This window comes from Monopterus albus, unplaced genomic scaffold (genome assembly GCF_001952655.1).
Source record: "Monopterus albus unplaced genomic scaffold, M_albus_1.0 scaffold233.1, whole genome shotgun sequence".
Lineage (NCBI taxonomy): Eukaryota > Metazoa > Chordata > Actinopteri > Synbranchiformes > Synbranchidae > Monopterus > Monopterus albus.
The window spans coordinates 263,977-283,610 of NW_018128113.1; the positions used below are offsets into that span (position 1 = coordinate 263,977).

The following is a 19,634-nucleotide window of genomic DNA, read 5'->3' on the forward strand; positions in this document are numbered from 1 at the left end:
GACAATGTCCCCAGTTGAGGTCAACAGCTGCCCACCTCCACTGTAAACAGTTTTGGCAGGGCACTGCTTACCCCTCCTGAGGCGCCAGACGGTTTGCCAGAATCTCTTCGAGGCCGACCAATAGTCCTTCTCCATGGCCTCACCGAACTCTTCCCACACCCGAGTTTTTGCCTCCGCATCAACCTGGGCTGTAGCCCGCTTGGCCTGCCAGGAAGTCTGTAAAACAATATGGCGAGCCACATACAGTACACAGGTGAAGTTAAGGCCAATTCAGGCAGAGCGCGTCTTTATTGTCATCCAATACATTAATACTGTCGTTCGGCCTGGTGTAAACCGTTGATCCGTCTGCTGTCGTTTCAGCTCATCGGGGCCAATGACTGACAGCTGCTCTGATGCTGAATTCGTGTCCTGCTTTCAGCCAAGCTGTGGTTATATTGTTGAGTCAAGCACCAGCAAACTGTTGAGGACTTAATTTAGCAACCGCTATAAAAACTTTTATAACTGTCACTGAAAAATAACTAGAATAAATGACTCCATATAATTATTAAGTGTTTGTTCACCTCCATAGACAGAGAGACATCATAGAGCTCAGAGAGGGACAGATGAGGAGAGAGGAAGTACGTGTTCAGGCAGAGCCCCCCACCAAACCCTTCTTGATCCACAGGAAACACTGGCTCCCATACCTAGCAGGATTTTACGCTATGATTAGTTGCTACATTTTAGTACCAAATTAAAGACAAAATAATCAATTGTCGGGCATTTTTGCTGGGAGATGACAGTAGTCGAACTGTCTGTGAACAAAGCTAGTGTGACTAAAAGTGCCGACTGGTCCTCTCAATATGGACAAAGAAATGCAATCTTGACAGCCTGCCAGAAGAGATGAGCAGACCACCACTGCAGCACCAAGTTGAGTCTGACAGGCCAGCAGCACTGTTAACAGCACGGCAGCATGCAAACACCCCTTACTAAAACCTGAGGAGCACTGGCATGTTTAAGCACATTTTGACAAATATGTTCAAAAGCCAGAATTTAAATATCATAAAGGTCATATGCAACATAAAACTACATACACAAACAATTATAGATCATGTTTATCAGATTAGCTGCACAATAGATCCTCTTTTCATCAGTGAGGTGAAAGCATCCAATCAAATGAGGAACCAAACACACAGGTTTAAAACAACACAGCACTTCCTCACTTCTGAAATCTCTTCATTCTACAAAACCTGGCCTAAAACTAAAAAGGTCATCCTAACTCAAAGGCCACCAGGCGCTCGCATTTGAGCCCCAACCCCAGGCCTGGCTCCAGGGTGGGGCCCCGGCTGCGCCATGCTGGGCGACGTCATGGTCCTTGATTTTAATCTATTCATAAGGGGCTTTGTCATTAAAACAGTGTTAGGAAATGAGGCATGTTCCAGATATGCCTGTACATGTACATTTACTTTTCCCACTATGCACCTCCTTCCAATTAAGCCTATATTATTACCTTGGAAAACCAGAACAGAGCATACACTTCAACTCTACTTGGCCACCACTATGTCAGCCTCAAGCTCTTTAAAGTGTGGCCTTGCATATGAATTGGTTGTCCTCAGTGCTGTATCCAAGGGAAAAGAATGTCTTCGAGCAGGTTTTATGGTTGGTGTGCTTTTCCAGTGTATGTGTGTAAGAGAGAAAACAGAGTGACTATCATGATTATCATGAGTGTTACCAGCATGTTTACTTTAATTATACTTTAAGTGCTGTTTGGCATGTTTCTGGATTTTTAATTGAATGTACAAATGTTATCTTATTGATCTGTGATGCTGTTTGTCTGGAGTGTTAACAGAAGCTCTAGCATTATGATCTTTCCATTTTGTGGTGAGACTTTCTTTGTGTTACTCTATCAAGAGTCTATTCAGATAGATCTAGTGTTTAAAGACCTGGGCCCCGAGTGTAGTATATTAAAAGCTAGTTCATTTGACTCAGGAGGCTTTGCTGAATGCGTCATGTCATGATGATAAAGAGCAGGTTGACAGTTTTACAACCCAGTCCAGTGTTGTGCCTCATCATTTCTAATCATGCATGGAAAAACCTTATCAATTTTGTGTTGACAAACTCATCCCTCTGCTGCAGCTGATTCAGAATACCAACATCAGGAGCTCATAGCAGAGTCATCTCTGCTACAGCTGAAGGATGGTGCTGTGTAAAATTTAGGTTTCTATAGTTGTTTTTTTTTTATAAACTGCATGCTTAAACATTTGGGGGCTGGACAATTTGACTTACCTGCCAGACTAGAGGCTCCAGTTCTGTGACAGTGTTGGCCAGACAGATGCTGAGGGTGACCGTGTGTGAGATGCAGGTGATGGCACTAGCAATAATGGCTCCTCTCATGGAGAAGGGCAGCATGGTGTAGACAACAAACACAATGAAGAGGAAGAAGGACACCTGGAAACAGGAAACAGGAAGATGTCAGCAAGTGAAGGGCTAATTTGTCCAAAACAAACCACATTTGTTTAAAGTTCTGGCTACTTTATTATCTTTCTAAGATCTATAAAACTAAGCAAACAAAAAGCAATGAATTAATTAACTACTCCTTGAGAGAAATATCCAGGCAAAAGTTTTCAAACCATCAAGCTTCAGCTATTTGTCTGATATACAGAATTGCATGGTGGGTAGTAAATATAGCATATTCCCTGGCATGGCCTAGTTTAACATCACAGGTTAACCATATTCTGAAATGCACGCATTGCAGTAATGACAGAAATTACCACAGCAGTGCCCAAATACACATCATAAAAAGGCCTGACATCCACCAGAAACCCACCAGAGACTGATGTTATGCATTATCCCTCTGTCTGCCTTTTGTCTAACTGCAGAATACTGAGAGTTGAGTCAGCCACCCACACCTCCACACAAAGAAATCTAAAACTAAACTCTAACTGCTGATCCTATAATAAATTATTAGAGATGAGTGGGCTGCTCACTTAGCTTTACAAATAAATAAATAAAATAAATCCAGTGATAAACTGCCTGGAACACAAAATACAACACACCAGTGTCCCAAATGTAGTGAAATATAATAGGCTACATAAACTGCTTGGATTTTTCCTTTCATATGGAAAAGCCACACACTCTGACTTACATTAGCTCTATGTGTGTGTGCATGTTCTTGTGCGTCATGCGTACATACACGTGTGTTTCCTACTGTGCTCTTCACTGATACCTTGTGCCTTAACCTCCTGCTTCATCCCTGTCTGCTTCCCTTGCTGTCAGTTCATCCCTTCCTGTTATGGTGGTTGTGATGGCCACCAGTGTGAATGGGTCCCAGTTTCAAATGGGACACCAGATGAACTTTGACCTTCCTGCCTGCCTGTTTATTTCCTGTGTTTTAAAGCTTCAGAGAGTCACTCTGTAAACAGAAATCCTATATTGTCCAACATTTCTCACTCACTCATTTCTTCTGAGCCCTTAACCTGCCACTGACAGATTTATGAAATCAACAATATAAATATTATTTTCAGTTACAGGTTATTTGGTGATGCATTACAAAGATATTGTTACTTAAACTTCAACCACTAACATGCAGTGTTTTGTCAAGCAAAAACACAAGAAGAACATTGAATATAAGTGACTGACTGACTGGTTGACGTAGTTCCTTCTTAAAGTCAACCTAAACACAGAGAACAATGAGATGTTTTGTGTAAGCTCAGACTTTCTATTGCTAAGGAAACCAACATAGGGAAGGATGCAGACAACTGAGCAAATTTGATGTTTTCAATGCCCCGTATAATTTGCCATAAACTTAACCTTCTAACCCTGAACTTCCACAGCAGAAAAAACTGAGGACAGAGGGAACATAGAGTGCACAATGTCTGGTTTCTCTGGGTGACTCTGGGAACTGAGAATGGCAGCCCACTTTCAGGTGCATCATCTACTTCCATCTTCACAGCACTCCTGCTAATATACCCTCAAACACCTCAAGCCATCAACTCCTTTTAGCCTCTTTGATTATTAGTTTTTTTTTTTTAAATCTCTTTCTTGTTCAGTGTGCACAACCTTTGTGTTTCAGGCAGAAGCAGCCAGATGTGCAACAAAAATGTTTTTCTCTCTGCTCACTTTAGCATTTAATGATTTTTCAAAAAGGGGTATCAACACACATAAACACACTCACACACAAGTCAGTGTGATGGTGTTGTGATTCAGAGGTAGGAGGTGTGTTCAATCTCCCTTCTGGAAAGAGCCATGGCCTTCAGAAAAATCAAATAAAGTCCAGACTAATGGGATAATGCAGCTAGATGGTGGTAACTCTATGTTGAGAGGATATTTTGTGCATGTGGGTGTCTACAGACAAAGGGTGAACATGTTTGGGGTGGGGCGGAGGGGTCAAAAGTGAATGACAGAGCAGAGTTCCACTTTCTCTCGATTTCTGTCGTTGTGTCTACTCCTCTCTCACTCACTCTCTTTCAGGCGTTCACTGTTATTAGCTCCACATGCTCCATCAGACATGCTGCTCTCTCAGTAATCACAATCAATCCAACTCACTGAGAGCAGTCTGCAGTTTCAACTGTGCTCTTTTCACCTGGATTTCTGCTTCTAAAAGTTTGTTTCTTTCTTTCCATTCAAAGTTCATTTCTTCTTTTCCTTTCTGTCTTCCTTGTGATAAACTATAAGTCACAGAGGGAAGGAAAACAGGTGATAGATAGATAGATAGATAGATAGATAGATAGATAAGGTATGAATGAAAGAGTCATGGGAGCAGAATAAAGTGATTAATGCAGAATGAATTATGCTCTCACAGGTGGCTGATGATAAAAATATCTCCAGCCCAGACAGGGAGGAAAGAAGGGAGAGATGTAATTTGGGCATGATGGGGGGGTCTTTACAGGAGAGGAGGAGGCAGGTGGAGAAGCTTTAGAGAGAAAAATGGGATTTGATGAATGTGGGGAGACAGGGAGCTAGCACGAGAAAATAGGAGAGAGAAGTCTGGCACAGACAACTAATGTGTCTGTCTGCTAATCTGCTCACCTCCAGCTCACATGCACATGCAGTCAGACACACACAATCATGTATGTACATGCAAAGAATTAAAATCTTTAGGGGAATGACGGGCAGCAACTGGTTAAGACTTAGGAGAGCAAAGAATTAGACAGCAGTCATAACTATAATGATTTTACTCTGTATAATAGCTTAGATTGATGTTTAGAGATATTAGTTGTTGATTTATTTAATTGTAAGTCAATCAAATAATGATTATTGATGATTTTAATATTTAGCTTTATTGCTTGCTGCTATGCTGTAACTCTTTTAAAATCTATGTAACATTTCTAAAAGGTTAAAACTCTCTCTCTCTTTATTGAGTCAGCTTCATTATTATTATTAATATTATCCTTATGGGTTTAAAATGGTTTCAGACCAAGTAGTGATGTTTAAAGCTGCATATGATAGTTAACACATAAACTATGATAAAAGTAGTAAATGTGGTTAATCTCTTAAAAAGAAAATTAATGATTATTGAAAATTAACATTAAACTATTGACATGATTTTCAGACAGTTGCATCAGAAAATACATCAGACAAACTAGTCAGCTGTTTACTCATTATACCATATACACTGTAACTTGAGTGTCCTATTTTGGAAAATAATTTATGTTAACAAAATACTGTGCAAAGCAAATATGGTCATAAGTGGCCAGTGTCACAGCTTTTATGGGTTATTTCAGACAAAACTCAACACTTCCTCAAAGAGCCAGAGTATACTGGTTCCTAAAACCTCTCAGTAGAGTGACGTCTGAAGGTATAAGGAGGTAGTTGCCTATAACTGCAGGTTGTTTTTATTTGGGAGGATTTGGGGTCTCATCCTGAATTAATGACATGTAAGAGGGAGGTCTGCAGGAAACTCTGTTTGCAGGTTCATGATAATCAATTACTGAGTCAATATCTCCATCATAAAACCTCAAGCAATGTTTGGAGCTTTAATATGTTTCAAATATGCCACCTTAGTGTGAGGTTGAGCTATGTTCCTATGTCCAGGGCTTAGCATATTGTGGCCTTCAGACAAAACAATGTCATGTAAGAATATAAATCTTAACAGGTGTAGCAACAACAACTAAGGGGTGGAGCTTAGTGAACAGTCAGTTGAACCAACTGCAGATTGATTTACAACCATAACTGCTGTTACATACACAATAGGCCCATAGATACAACTGCACATTTTTTAGAAACACACTTATCCAGACACAAAAATTACACAAACACACATTTATCTACCTGGTCCCACGGACTGAGTATCCCTCCTGAGAACATGAACATGTAACCCATGGTGACCAGACAGGCCCATATAAGGAGAGAAAAGAGGCGGAGCAGCCGCTTGAAGACCGACTCAATGCAGACGAGGATGAAGATGGAGAGGAAGAGGAAGAGAGCGGCAGGCACCGTGATAAGGAACGTCAAGTGATCATCTGTCTTCTGGATAGAGAAAAACAGAGAGACAGAGTATTATCAAAAACATTCACATTCTGGAAACACACTGATTTGCAGTGCATCCCTGTTTACACATTTAGAAGGCCACACACATACACAAATTGCATTATTGTATCTGTAAGGATGCTCCACTGAGTAGCCTATATTTTTAACCACTGTAGTGGGAAACATCTAGCAACTCTAAAAAGTCATGTTCTCTGAATAATGCTAGACCTTAGCACAGTATATGCTAAACTGTTAGCAAGGATGACCAGAGAAAGACCTACCAGAGACACATGAATACAATCTGAATTTGCTTTAAATATACTTTATACTTTCCTTTAACCTCAAACTCAACAAACACTTGTCAACAAAAAACTGTGCAGTTCTCCCTGTGTTTGTATGTCAGTGAGGACATTCAGTCCTCATAAGAATAGAGGTGCAATATACAGTACCATACAAACAGATGAACAGATGGCACACAGATCAGCAGACAGTCTGAGCCCAGAGAATGTGCTACAACATCACTTCTGCATTCACACTGTCAAAGTCAGCATTTAGAAGCTGTCAACACACACACACATTCACACATATATGCACTATCTCTGGCTTTCTGACTCCGACCAGACCTCTCTCACCCTCATCGTCTACACCAGAAAGCATTTTGGTAGCCTCACTTTGTCATTTTTACAGTTCAGGGGGATGTACACATCAACAAGACAGTTATATTAAAAAGACATTAATCTGGTTGTAGGTCTTCAGCTTGTTTTCAAGGACTTTCCCAGGACTTGACACCACTGTCGGCCTTTCTCTACCTTGTCAATATATTGATTCTTGTTCCTTGAAAATTTTCAAGTGCAAAAGATTTTGTTTTCTGAAGTTTTCATTTCTTCCAAGAAAATAACTTCACATCAGACAAAATGACTTCTTAAAACTATTTTACAGGTCCATTCTCCCTATCACTACACTGTTCTTCTTGCCAAACTTTTTTGAAAGGTCAGATTGGTTCTTTGGTCACTGCACTTGCATTTGGGATAGTTGGTTCCACTCTGCTAATTTACAAGGGTAAAGCTACTAAAAAAAATTGAACAAGTCCATATAAAATGAAGGCCCAGATCAGAGATTCAGGAGCAGGACCGTGCCTCTAACCACACCCTTTTCCTTTTAACTTTCTATAAATACTTCCATAATCTCAGCCACTTTCATTTTTGTAACCCTCCCTCCCTGTCTCTCTTCTATCTCCTTGTTTCCTCCTATCCTCTCCTTTGTCTTCATTCCTCCTTCTGCCTTGGACTCTTCTTGTCTTCAGGCTTCCACATGGGGGATCTGCCATACCCGGGAGCAGCGTGGATTCCTCATAAGCCTCCCTAAACTGGAGACCCTCAACTGAGCATCCATCTATACAGTCCTCATCCATCCAACATCACTTCATCTCGCCTCATGGACCCTGCTTTCTATGCCCATTGTACCGTAGGTGTGGTCCTAGCTAGTTAATGGTGATATCAAAAATTACAATTTAAAATGTAGTACACTATTTTCAGCTCATTGTAAATTACCAAACTGTACCACATATGCTCTAAGTCCAGACAGAGATATTATTAAAAAAACATTGTAGTAGCCTAATATGATACAGAGCTTAAAGTAGTACACAGATTCAGCAAACACACTTTTGACAATTTCTATTCCTTATTTTTAAACTAATTTTGATTAGGCTCTGTTATTCAGTGACTGGAGAAGAGGGCCTACAAGCAAATCCCCCCTATCAGTAGGCTGCTGCTGTAAGTCCTGTGTGTAAATTATAGAACAGCAGTAAAATCACCATCATTTGCTCAACGAGAGGACTGTAAACATGTCGCATTCACACACTGAGCACACTCTCACAGACTTGATCCTACCCAACACCCACGAAAGCCATTTGAAGTTATTCCAGAGTGATGATTGCACTGACAGGCCCAGCAGCTGCAAATGTTAAATTAGTAAGCCACTGTGTGATTACATGTCACTGATTTTACAATGAAATGAACATCGGTGTGAGGCATAGAAATGTAAAATTCTTTTTACGGGCAATTCTCTGGAGCCACTTTTAGGTAAGAGAATGAAAACATGTCACAGACTCAACCTTGAATTTCTGGTTGATTTGACAGTTTATTGACTCAGGTGGCTTCTTGAGAACAACAGAAGCTATTTGGCCAGAGCAAACGCAGAGATAGAGCACTTTGCCTTGCATTAGTGTAGCAGCATGAGTCAGGGTCTGGCAAAGGGATCCCATGGGATCCGGCTGCTGATGCTACACCAACTATACAATGAGCCTGGAGAGCCTGGAGTGCTGATTGAATCTCAATGAGGATGTAAGTAAGACTGCAAACTGCAAACAAACACCAGAGAGCTATCAAAGTGGATATCAGTGACAAAGACCATCCTTTAGCATCAAAATGCATTTTGCACAAAATGTATGCTCACCCAGATGTATGTGTGTACACAGGTTGGAGAGGGAAGAAGCCGTTTGTTCACCCCTTCAGTGGGGTGGGGGGTGGGGTTCTGAGTGCATTGTCACTCAGAACAATTATTTCCTTTTTTAACCCAGTCTAGCTTATCCAGCTGGGAGGAAAGTGGGGAAACAGGGAGATATAGCAGCAGCAAAAAAGAGACAAAGAAATGCAGTGATCTAATTATTCAACAGCAAAATAACACAATACATTAGTTCAAAAAATTAGGAGAAGGGAACAGGTGGCACAGGAACATGTGTTGAAATCATGACAATCCTGTACTTTTCACGTTTTGTTGCCAGTTGAATATTTATCCTGCCTGAAGGAGCAGCACTTGAAGCAAATTGAAGAGATCTGCTACAGATCTAGTTATGAAAATCATCAATAATCAACAAGCCTTTCCTGATTTATCTGCAGTGTAGATAATTGGTAACACACACTACTAAAATAGGTCAAAGGTTGCAAAGAATCAAGCCTGTGAACTTAAAGACTGTGATATAAATTAACAGCTAGCATAAACGGTATCTTTTCTTAACTCCTAAGTTCAAATGACACTTGCCTTGTCATGCATCTTTCTTATTTTTAAGAGATCTCTGGAAATTTTGTTACTTTGTCTGTGTAATCATAAATCCATTCATCACAGCAGCCCAGGAGAGGACTTCATCGGTACAGAGGGAAAAAATGGTCATTTCACAATCAGACAAAAAGAGGGCAGACAGCAGTGGAACAATGCTACTGAGTGGATCGAACCAGTTTGCATTCATACAAGCAAAGATTCACACCAACTAAAAAATAAATAACATACTGTACATGTGAAGATGGATGGATGGAGGATGTAATGGAGGTTATCTGAAGACTGCCCATTTTTAACATAAAGTCTGTGCTGCAAACTGGGTGAGTCAATTGGAAAGATATTTACCAGGTTTTAAATGAAAAACACTGCTCTCAAGTGGGTTGGCGAGGACATCAACATGACTGAGGGAGTCAGTGAGGATACTAATGGCACTGCTACTCCCACACCTGAGTGGAGTGGAGGTGCTGAGGCCAACCCTGTTCCTGTCCTGGAGCGGAACTGCAAGAATGACGATGCGGATGCCTCTGAAGCAGCTCTCCGGTGGGTTAAGGATGATACTACCACTTATGATCCAGTTCATGCCAGCAGGTGGGTTGGTAACTCAGCTCCTGTGCGCCAGCACCATACCTGCACTTACCTTGTTGGCACACAGGCTGCTCGCTCTCAAGATTCATTCACTATATGTGCAGGACATACAGAAAAATCTAAATACTGTTTCTTTCTCTCCTAATATTGAATGTACATACCATTTAAGAAACTAAATAGAATAAAAGTAGAATAAACTCAGAATAAATAGAATATGAAGACTGAATAAAAGTAATAAAGATAAACTAGATGATACAACCTAATAGGCTATGATGAAACTCAAAGCCATGTGCAACAGTGACAGTAGTGCAAATAATGACAAGAAGATTGTCAGGTGGTCAGCATCACCAGGGGCGTTGGTGATGAGATGCATAATAGCTTATGAAATGTACATGGACAGCAGTGCAAATGACCAACAGCAGCAGAAATGATGTTAAAAATCAGCAGCAGATTTACATGTAATATAACAAAAAGGGGGAATGTATTGATTTTGTGCAACAGCAGAGGTAGTCTTTTTATGTTCTGTGGTGGGTTCAGGTCCAGGGACAGAGGGGAGGAGGTAATGGACAGCGTTCAGCGTCCTCACAGCCTGGTAATGAAGCTGTTTGTAAGTCTGGTGGAGTGGGCCTGAAGACTCCGATACCTTCTACCTGAAGGCAGGAGTCTGAAGTGGGAGTGTGCGGGGTGGGAGGTGTCACCAGGAATGCTGATGGCTCTGCGGGTGAGGCGGGTGTTGAAGATGTCTGTAAGGGAAGACAGAGGGGCACTGATGATCTTACTGGCTGTATTCACTATGTGTTGCAGGGTCCTTCTGCAGGAGGCAGTACAGACTCCGTACCACACAGTGATGAAACCAATGATGATGCTCTCAATGGTGCCCTGGTAGAAGGAGCACATAATGGAGGGGTGGGGCACTGGCTCTCCTCAGTTTGCGGAGGAATTAGAGGCGTGTTGATGATCTATAATGTGGGGCTGCCATATGGATTTGTCAGAATAACGAGACAGGCAGCGCCCTTGTATTTCTGTTGAAAATCACTAGCATTAGGCAGTTCTCCAGTTCTACTAATCCTGACCCATCTGATATTCTTTTGCGTTCTGCTATCTTTGATCAGTTTGAGCGGGAGGGGTTGTTTGCGTCCAGAGGGATCCTGCCTGTCCTTGGAAGGGGTCCCATGTTAGAACACTTGCTTGGCCCCTAGAGAAGGTCCATCTCAGACACTGGTCTCTTGTTGGTCCCTCAGAAGGGTCCCACCACAGAGGTCGGCCACCTATTAGCCCACCATTATGACCCTCTCTTTGTTATTGGTTCCTGTGTGGCCTCCCTCCTGAATGGCTCTTTGCTTGATTACAAGGCCACCACCCTGAGTGTTTTCAGAGGTCAACCACCTGAATGGTCCCAGGTTTCTGTCCACCACCACCGGGGCTGCCCACCAGATCGATCTTAAGCTATCTATCCAGCTCTGTGGCTGCCCACATTAACAACCCCAGATCCTTATCTGCTGCTGGGGCCAACGACTGAAGCAAACTCAGTGGACTTGGATGCATGATGCATCTATCTACTTGTCAGTGAAAAGCTCTGGCTTTAGTTGTATTGATGAGGAGGAGGAGATGAGCTACAGTAAAGAAGAAGAGGGTGTGGGTCTGCCAAAATCAGCTTCTCCTCCATTTTCTTTGTGGTCGGTCAGGTTCTCCACAATTGGACGCGTCGAGGTGTCATCAAAAGTGTTGCGCCCAAGTTGACTTTTCTTTAACTTCAGCGCAATGCGAGGGGAGGGCACACATGACCTTGCGCTGCACTCGGCACAGCACATATACATTCTTACGCCGCACAACACATAGAAATGAATAGGTCTGATAGAGGAGAACAGTGCCCACCATGTCCTATCTGAAAAGAGCTTTAGGGAGTGCCCCTCTAAATAGCTCTACTTTTCTGTCTGGTCCCAGGGATGTCCTCCAGAACAGCCTCTTCCATCTCTCTACTCCCTGGCTGACTCTGGCTTGGCAATGCCAATGTTCCATTACAGGAAATAATATTGACCATCCATAAAATGAAGTTTAAAATGTAGGTACATACACTCACACACCTACTCACATTACACTCAACATAGCATCAAGGGAACAAAAATGAACAAGACATATTTATATAAAAACTGCAGATAAACTTAAAAAGGAAATCAGAGACTTCCTCAGACAAACACACCCAAAAAAAAAAAACATGTGTGCACATGTGGTATCTCATTGGTGGAGTCTTAACACCACATTCACTCACTCCAGTCCTGATCTGTGGGGAAAGATAACCGTGTGCAGTTATTACAGGAGCATAAGTGCTGCACTGGCTGGGGCTCTGACAGCTCACTGATAAAGTCAGAACAACGCCCTCTCCTCCCTCTACCTCCTGGCCCACACCTCCAAACCTACTCTTTATTTATTCCTGCCATTCTTCTACATCCATCACACATTTCACTGGACCACTCCATAACTACAGAAGGGCATGTCTGTTAATTAATAGGAACAAATTGAAATGATTTTATTTGATTTTGTGAATGAAAATTATCAGGGGAGACACAAGCGTACAGCCCCAGAACAAAAGGGGAACCTGGAGAATTAAATCGACTGGCTGCAGCAATAAAATCTATAGATTTGTCTTGAATAGAAGTGATCAGTTTAGGTGGAGGTTCTCCCTGCAATGACCATGTTTTGGAGTTCAGTTGAATGTAACAGGTGCTCAGTGACAGCCTTCTTGTGCTACTTATGACGCACATGCAGAGAAAAGCATAAGCCTGCAGCTCGTCCTGAACTGTAGCAGCAAAACAATAATTTTGAAACAACAACATCAGTGATGAGTGGGCTTCCTTTTATACAGCTATTTCATAAAAACATAAAAGCAATACTTGAGGAACAATAGCTTGTGTTTGTGGCCAAAACAACACTTTTCACTTGATAAAAGCCTCAACACCCACACAGCTGTGAACTAAACTCTCATCTCACTCTTGATCCACTTTGCAAACCCAGCGCTGCAGTTTAAAGTGCCGCATTACAGCCTCTCATGTTGTCACACATAATCACACACATGCACATTGGTCTCCCTCTCTCATTTGCTCTCATGCTAAAATCAAAACTTTTATTTTGACACTTTCCTGTGGTACTAACAAGGTGGATGCTTGATAATGCCATATATAGCTTGTAGCCATGCTGAATCTTTTATAGTGCTGTCATAAAATGTACAGCATTACAAACACAGTGGCCCTTTTCTGGAAAAATATAAACCTATTAAAGAGGAATTTAGTTTTTTTTTTCAGTGTGGATTATTATAAAAAGAAATTTAACTCTGGTCATACTGCAACTCAGTCACAGATTAGCACAAGATAAATAAGGCAAAGCAGGATCAATGAGCACGTTTGGTGAGGAGAACAAAAATCAAGTGATATGCCAGCATTTTAAAATGACATTTCATTCAAAGCAACCCAGCTGTCACTCATGTATCACACTCTGTTGTGTGAACAAGTTTGCAGGTAATCTTTTTTGTGTTGCTTATTGCATCTAACACTAAGAGTTAGGTGCAAAGATTCACACCACTTTCATCTCTGTACAGTAAATATATTGCTGGAGGCAGCAGCTGATTAGCTTAGACAGCATACAGATGGAAATGGGGAAACAACTGGGCTTTAGTAATAAAGTCATAAAATTGCTATTTTGCTGGCTGGTGGTTAACGTTTTTAAACTTTGATTTTTGTACAGATTAAACAGACAATATATATTGTGTTAATTCGTGCACTTTAAATGTGTGCGTAGGTGAATTTTGTTACCTCTGGATAGGCTAGGCTGCTTATTTCCAGTCTTTATTTATCAAACTCTTTACAAGGAAGTGATTAAGCCAAAAATGTCTATTCCTTTTAGTTCTTTTGATTATTCAAAAAACCCAGAAGTGATTTCTGTTGATTATAGAATAAAACATGTAAGTGTGGCTAAAGTCATAAATTAAGTTTTATATTAGCATTGTAAAAATTCACAATAGTCAACAGATTAAACAACACTAACATCTACTTTCTGGGCAGATTACCTTCCCCACACTTCTAAAACTTAGACTAAACACTGATCTTTGCACTCACACACACACACACACTCTCTAACTCACCAGTCCTGAAGCGAAGAACACCGTCAGCAGTGCGAGGCAGGTTCCCATGACGATCAGCAGTAGGAACACGATCAGCGGATGCTGCTGGCTCATTCGGTAGTACGACTCGTATAGCCAGTCCTGGGGCTTCTCACCCTCCACGCACACCTCACCCTGGAACCCAGGACACCCCTCTCCCAGGCTCTCGGGCCCCTCAGCTCCCTCGCCTCCATCACTCTTCTCTAGCAGGTAGCGTCCACGTGTCCGCAGAGCCTCCTGCCACATGAGGATCTGCCTCTGGTAGGATGGTCCTGCTTTCTTACTGACCAAAACACATGCACAGAGAAGTGACCAAGGCTAGGTATGCTTTCACTCCCCTTCCTCTTCACCCTCAAATTCCACCTCTTCTTCCTCTTCTTGTTTTAGAAAAGTTTGGTTAGAAGTGAGTAAGGGATGGACTACTGAGCGAGACTTTTGAGCTCTTCTGGTTTCCCTTGCACCCTTTGCTGCTCCTTCTGCGTGAGGTGACACACTGAGTCAGGACAATGTGAAACCAGCCCTCCTCCTTCTCTTCCTCCTCTCAGAGAAGGTGGCCAGGCACTGGAGAGAGGAAATGAAGCTGCAGTTCCCTATCTCTTTCTTCTCTTCTGTGTTTGTTCTTTATTTTCAGTCAGTTAGACAGAAGGCAGGCAGCCTCTGCTCACCGCTCAGCGCTGTAGCTGCGACGAGGCAACATGTTACATTGCTGAAGTGCAGATGAGGACTGAGAGAGAGAGAGAGAGAGAAAATGGGAATAACTGGGAAGGGAGGGAAAAGGAGCGAGAGGTGTGTACCAGTGTGTGCATGTGTGTTTGTGTGTGTGTGTGTGTGGGGGGGTGACTACCGGGTAAAAGTGTGTGTGTGTGTGCTCTGTAGCTACCTATCAGAGCAAGTGGAAATGTGAAAATGGTGATGCATGAGATTAGATGTGTGTGTGCTTGCAAGGTACAGATAAAGAAAGAGACATTGTGTACATAAGAATTTGGCAGAAGAGGAGCAAGGAACTAGAGAAAGAGCTGTGCATGTTTGTCAGCATGTGTGTGTGAAAAGCAGAGTAGAAGTGAGTGACTGAGTGAGTGAGAAGGATTATAACAGCTGTGCTCACCAAAGTGTGGAGAGAGCAGCCGTGGCCAATATACAAAGACGGGAAAGAAAAACCCACAGATGGGGGAAGGAACAGGAAGAAGAAACAAAGTCAGGAAGGAATCACCTCAGGAGACAGAGAGAGTGTGGGAGGAAGGCAGATCGGTGTATCAAATGGGGAAGGAGAGGGAAAAGAGGGCTGGTAATTAGTGAACATTTGAGAGCGACACCATGTGTGTGTGTGCTGGTGGTGGTTGGAGTAAAATAAGATCTAACAAACCAAATTCCCAATATGCCTCACCCAGCTTTAATTTCTCTCTCTTTCATTTTGACTCCCGTTCTGCCAAGTCAGCCTCCCTCTCTGCTCTCATGCTGTGCTACATGTGATGCTCTGTGAAGTGTGAAAATGGCCGTGCCACTTCGTTCCTTTTAGCGGTCTAACCAGACAGTGAGAGAAGGAAACTCTGTAAGCGGAGGCCAATTACACTGCTTATCTGATCATAAATGCTGTGCATACTGCAAGGCTGAAGGCCATTTTTAAGAAACTAGGCATTATAATTTTAGAGATTTTAGAGAGTTGATGGGAATTTTGAAAACAAACTTTAACTTTGATTTAAAGATGGGGCTTGGTGAAAAGTGAGTGAAATACCAAAGTTATTATAAGGTATCCGAGGAGAACATGAAGGACTGTATCAAAATGTGTTCCACACTATCCAGGCAGACAATAAGTTACTTAACTGGTAAAAACTTTCAAGTGGTTGCACTTGAGCTCCTGAATGTCTGTACAGTGTAAGATTTGATTCTTCTTATAAGCTCTAGTTACTTTATAAGCTTTATTTACTTTTCATACCCCATCGTCATGTCTTCCGATGAGGAAGCAGTGTTATGTTTGCTCGTACATGGGAGAGTGAGTGAGCAAAAGAAAGGCAGACCCAGATAGCTGACTTCAGTGCAAGCAGTGATTTATTATAAACAGTGCAGTGAATGGTAAAATAAGGCAGGTGGAGATGAACAGGATAACCGGGTGTCGATCAGCAGCAGATAGCAGTACAATGATGAGATGGATGGAGTGGGCTGAGCTGCTGCGCTGGGGGTCACTCCTGAGCTGTTTGGTGGAAAACGGAGGTTACTGAGGAGACAGAAAGCAGGGTATTGTACAGATGGTAACTGGTGACTATGCATCGACCTGACCGGGGCAGACTAGAAGGGATGAGTGGAGACAAGGTCCAGAGGTAGTAGTCCGTGGAGGAAGAAAAACAGCATGGGAGGAGAGTGGCAGCAAGGAGTCCAAATATATAAAAATGACAACAAAAGGAGAAGGTAAAACACAACTGCAGCAGTGAGGGCCGGAGAAAACTAGAACAAACTGGCAAGGGAGTGATGTGTGAGCAGGGTATAAATAAGGGCAGAACTAATAAGGTGCAGCTGGTGACAATCAAGGGATGTGGAGCAGGTGTGCCAGGTGGTGTAAACAGGGGCTAAAAAAGAAAAGGTGAGGGAGGTGAGAAAGGCAGCTGCAGCTGGGCAAACCTGACAAACAGAGGCTGGGGGCCTGGAGGTGGACTCGTCCATCACCCAAGCTGAAGTCACTGAGGTAGTTAAGAAGCTTCTCGGTGGCAAGGCACCGTGGGTGGATGAGATCCGCCCTGAGTACCTTAAGTCTCTGGATGTTGTGGGCCTGTCTTGGCTGACACGCCTCTGCAACGTCACATGGCGGTTGGGGACAGTGCCTCTGGACTGGCAGACTGGGGTCGTGGTCCCTCTTTTCAAGAAGGGGAACGGAGGGTGTGTTCCAACTAAACTATAGAGGGATCACACTCCTCAGCCTCCCTGGGAAAGTCTATGCCAGGGTACTGGAGAGGAGAATTTGACCGATAGTTGAACCTCGGATTAAGGAGGAACAATGCGGCTTTCGTCCTGGCCGCGGAACACTAGACCAGCTCTATACCCTCTTCAGGGTGGTGCAACTCCAAAAGCAACGTTCAGATAGGTGTTACAAACCACACCCTCAGGCATGGACCTGTCTCTTGATTCTTCAGCTGAGGTGTGGTGGGGATTTGTAACTGCACCTGAAAAAACTGATTTGTGGGATACCTTCAAGCTGTGGCTTCCCTGGATTTCCATCCTCCACAAATACACAGAACCTGCTGAATGCATGCATTGCACCTTTAACTAGTCTCTGTATGGGGACGATGACTATGATGCTTTGTGGGACGGCTTTCTTCAGGGAATAGAGACATCACAGAGAACACCCACAGTTGATATTTAACAATTGTACATTGAGCCTCAAGGAGTGGCAGCTTTGGCTGCACTGCCCATTGAAATTCAGGACTTGTATGCCCTGTCTGAAAATTCAGCTCCTCATATCACTTTGTTAGTGGGTGAGGGAGGTGAAGCTAAGAACCTTGGTCCTATGGTGCATAGTTGTACAAAAGCTACTGATTGGCTGCCCACACAAAATAAGTATCTTCAGTATTCACCTTCAACTCAATGTTATACTATTAAGCTTTCCTCACAGTTGTCATTAATACTGGAAAAGTGTTTTCTTCCCAGGAGTCATGGCAGAGAGAATATAGATCACCTGCTCATTCAGGCATTGTTAGATAGTCTGCCCACTTTTCTCTGGTCCCCTGGACCTACAGTTGTGAGACTTCTCCATGTGGAGCCTATCATCATACCTCTACGTGCTGGGGCAGTACCAGTGTACAGAGCTCAGTATCCACTGAAGCCTGAGAAAATTAGTGGCATCCAAAACACAATTAAAGGGCTTTTGCAAGCGGGAGTTTTAATTCCTTCCCTATAAATCCGGTGCCTAAAGCTGGGAAACCTGACTACAGGATGGTTCATGACCTTCAATCTGTAAACAAACTTGTGGTATTTACAAACTATGCCACTCCAAATCCTTATACCATGCTCAATGCTAAACACAAGTTTTTCACATGCATTGATCTGGCAAATGCCTTTTTTCTCTGTGCCACTGCATCCTGACTCACGTGATTTGTTTGCTTTCACGTATCATGGACAACAACTTACCTACCCGCAGCTGCCACCAGGTTTCATTGACTCCCCTTTCATCTTTAACCACATTTTGTGACAAAACTTGAAGGATATATCACTTCCACCTGGGGTCACTTTGTTACAATATGTTTATAACTTTTTGTTAGCGGCTCCTGACTCAGAAACCATTATGACAGCCACTGGATCCTTGCTGTCACATTTAGCCTGGAATGGCTTCAAGGTCTCCAAGGACAAACTGCAGATTGGGAGACCTCGAGTCTCCTTTCTGGGACGTGTGGTGTCTGCTTCTGGCTTGCATATGACTGAGTCACAAAAAACTGACATTCTCTCACATTCTGAGCCCACCACTGTTAAGACCATGATGCAGTTCTTAGGGCTTATTAATTACAGCAAGAATTTTGTGCCCGATTTTACCGGCCTCGTGGCACCTCTCCATGCCATGCTCACAGAAGCGGGCTACAAGAACTATGGTTCTGCTCTGTTGTGGACTCCACAGGGTAAGGGGGGTTTTGTTGCCATAACAGGCTTTGGCACACGCATGTGCTTTGCATGCTCCTGACTAGAGTGTCAACATGGCACCCACCGAGGTGAACATGTTTGTGTGTCCCACCCTTGAATGCTGGCTTTCAATTCGTTTTTTTCTTTTTTGTGTATTTTTTGCTTTTACTGTGGTGCTCAAATGTCATGCACTGCTTACATACAACAGACAGGCATTGCTGGATATTGCCAACTCACAAAACCACTGGGAATTTACTGGTTTCATACCACCGGAGCTACAACTCATTGTTCGCTCCCGCGACAACAACAGCTACAATGGTGAGGACAGCGTCCTCAGGGAAGTCCCTGGAGCACTAGGCACAAGTGAGCAGGCTGAAATCAGGAGAGCGACCCGGAGGTGAGGGGGACTCCATGCTAGGCTAAAAGCTTGCGCTACCCGACCGCCACTACCCAGCCTCTTCCTAGCTAACGTACAGTCTCTGGAAAACAAACTGGATGAGCTAAGGACTAGAATTACAGCACAAGGGGAAATCAGAGAATGCTGTGCTCTAATTCTACCAGAGACTTGGCTTTCTGTCAGAGCTCCAGACTCCACGATTCAGCTAGAGACTCACTCTGTATATCGAGGAGACTGCACTGCTGCTTCAGGGGAGGTAAAAGGAGGTGGTGTGTGTGTGCTCATTAATAACTCATGATGTGGAGATGTACGGACTGTTTATAAGCACTGTTCACCAAGACATAGTTTTTATTGCTGAAATGCCAGCCCTATTATCTAGCCAGAGAGCATAGTGCTGTGTTT

General features: G+C 43.0%; 1 protein-coding gene across 3 annotated transcripts in view; it reads right to left on the reverse strand.

Moving 5' to 3' along the window:
* Nucleotides 1-14,950, reverse strand: part of adcy2b (adenylate cyclase 2b (brain)) — a 67,704-nt gene extending 52,754 nt beyond the window's left edge. For all 3 annotated transcript variants that reach the window (XM_020620153.1, XM_020620154.1, XM_020620152.1), the window contains exons 1-3: nt 14,219-14,950; nt 6,247-6,444; nt 2,263-2,424 (exon numbers count right to left, since the gene is read on the reverse strand). In XM_020620153.1, coding sequence (XP_020475809.1) covers nt 2,263-2,424; nt 6,247-6,444; nt 14,219-14,482 — 624 coding nt within the window. In that variant the 5' untranslated portion in view covers nt 14,483-14,950. The remainder of the gene's footprint in view (nt 1-2,262; nt 2,425-6,246; nt 6,445-14,218) is intronic.
* Nucleotides 14,951-19,634: the final 4,684 nt, after the last annotated feature.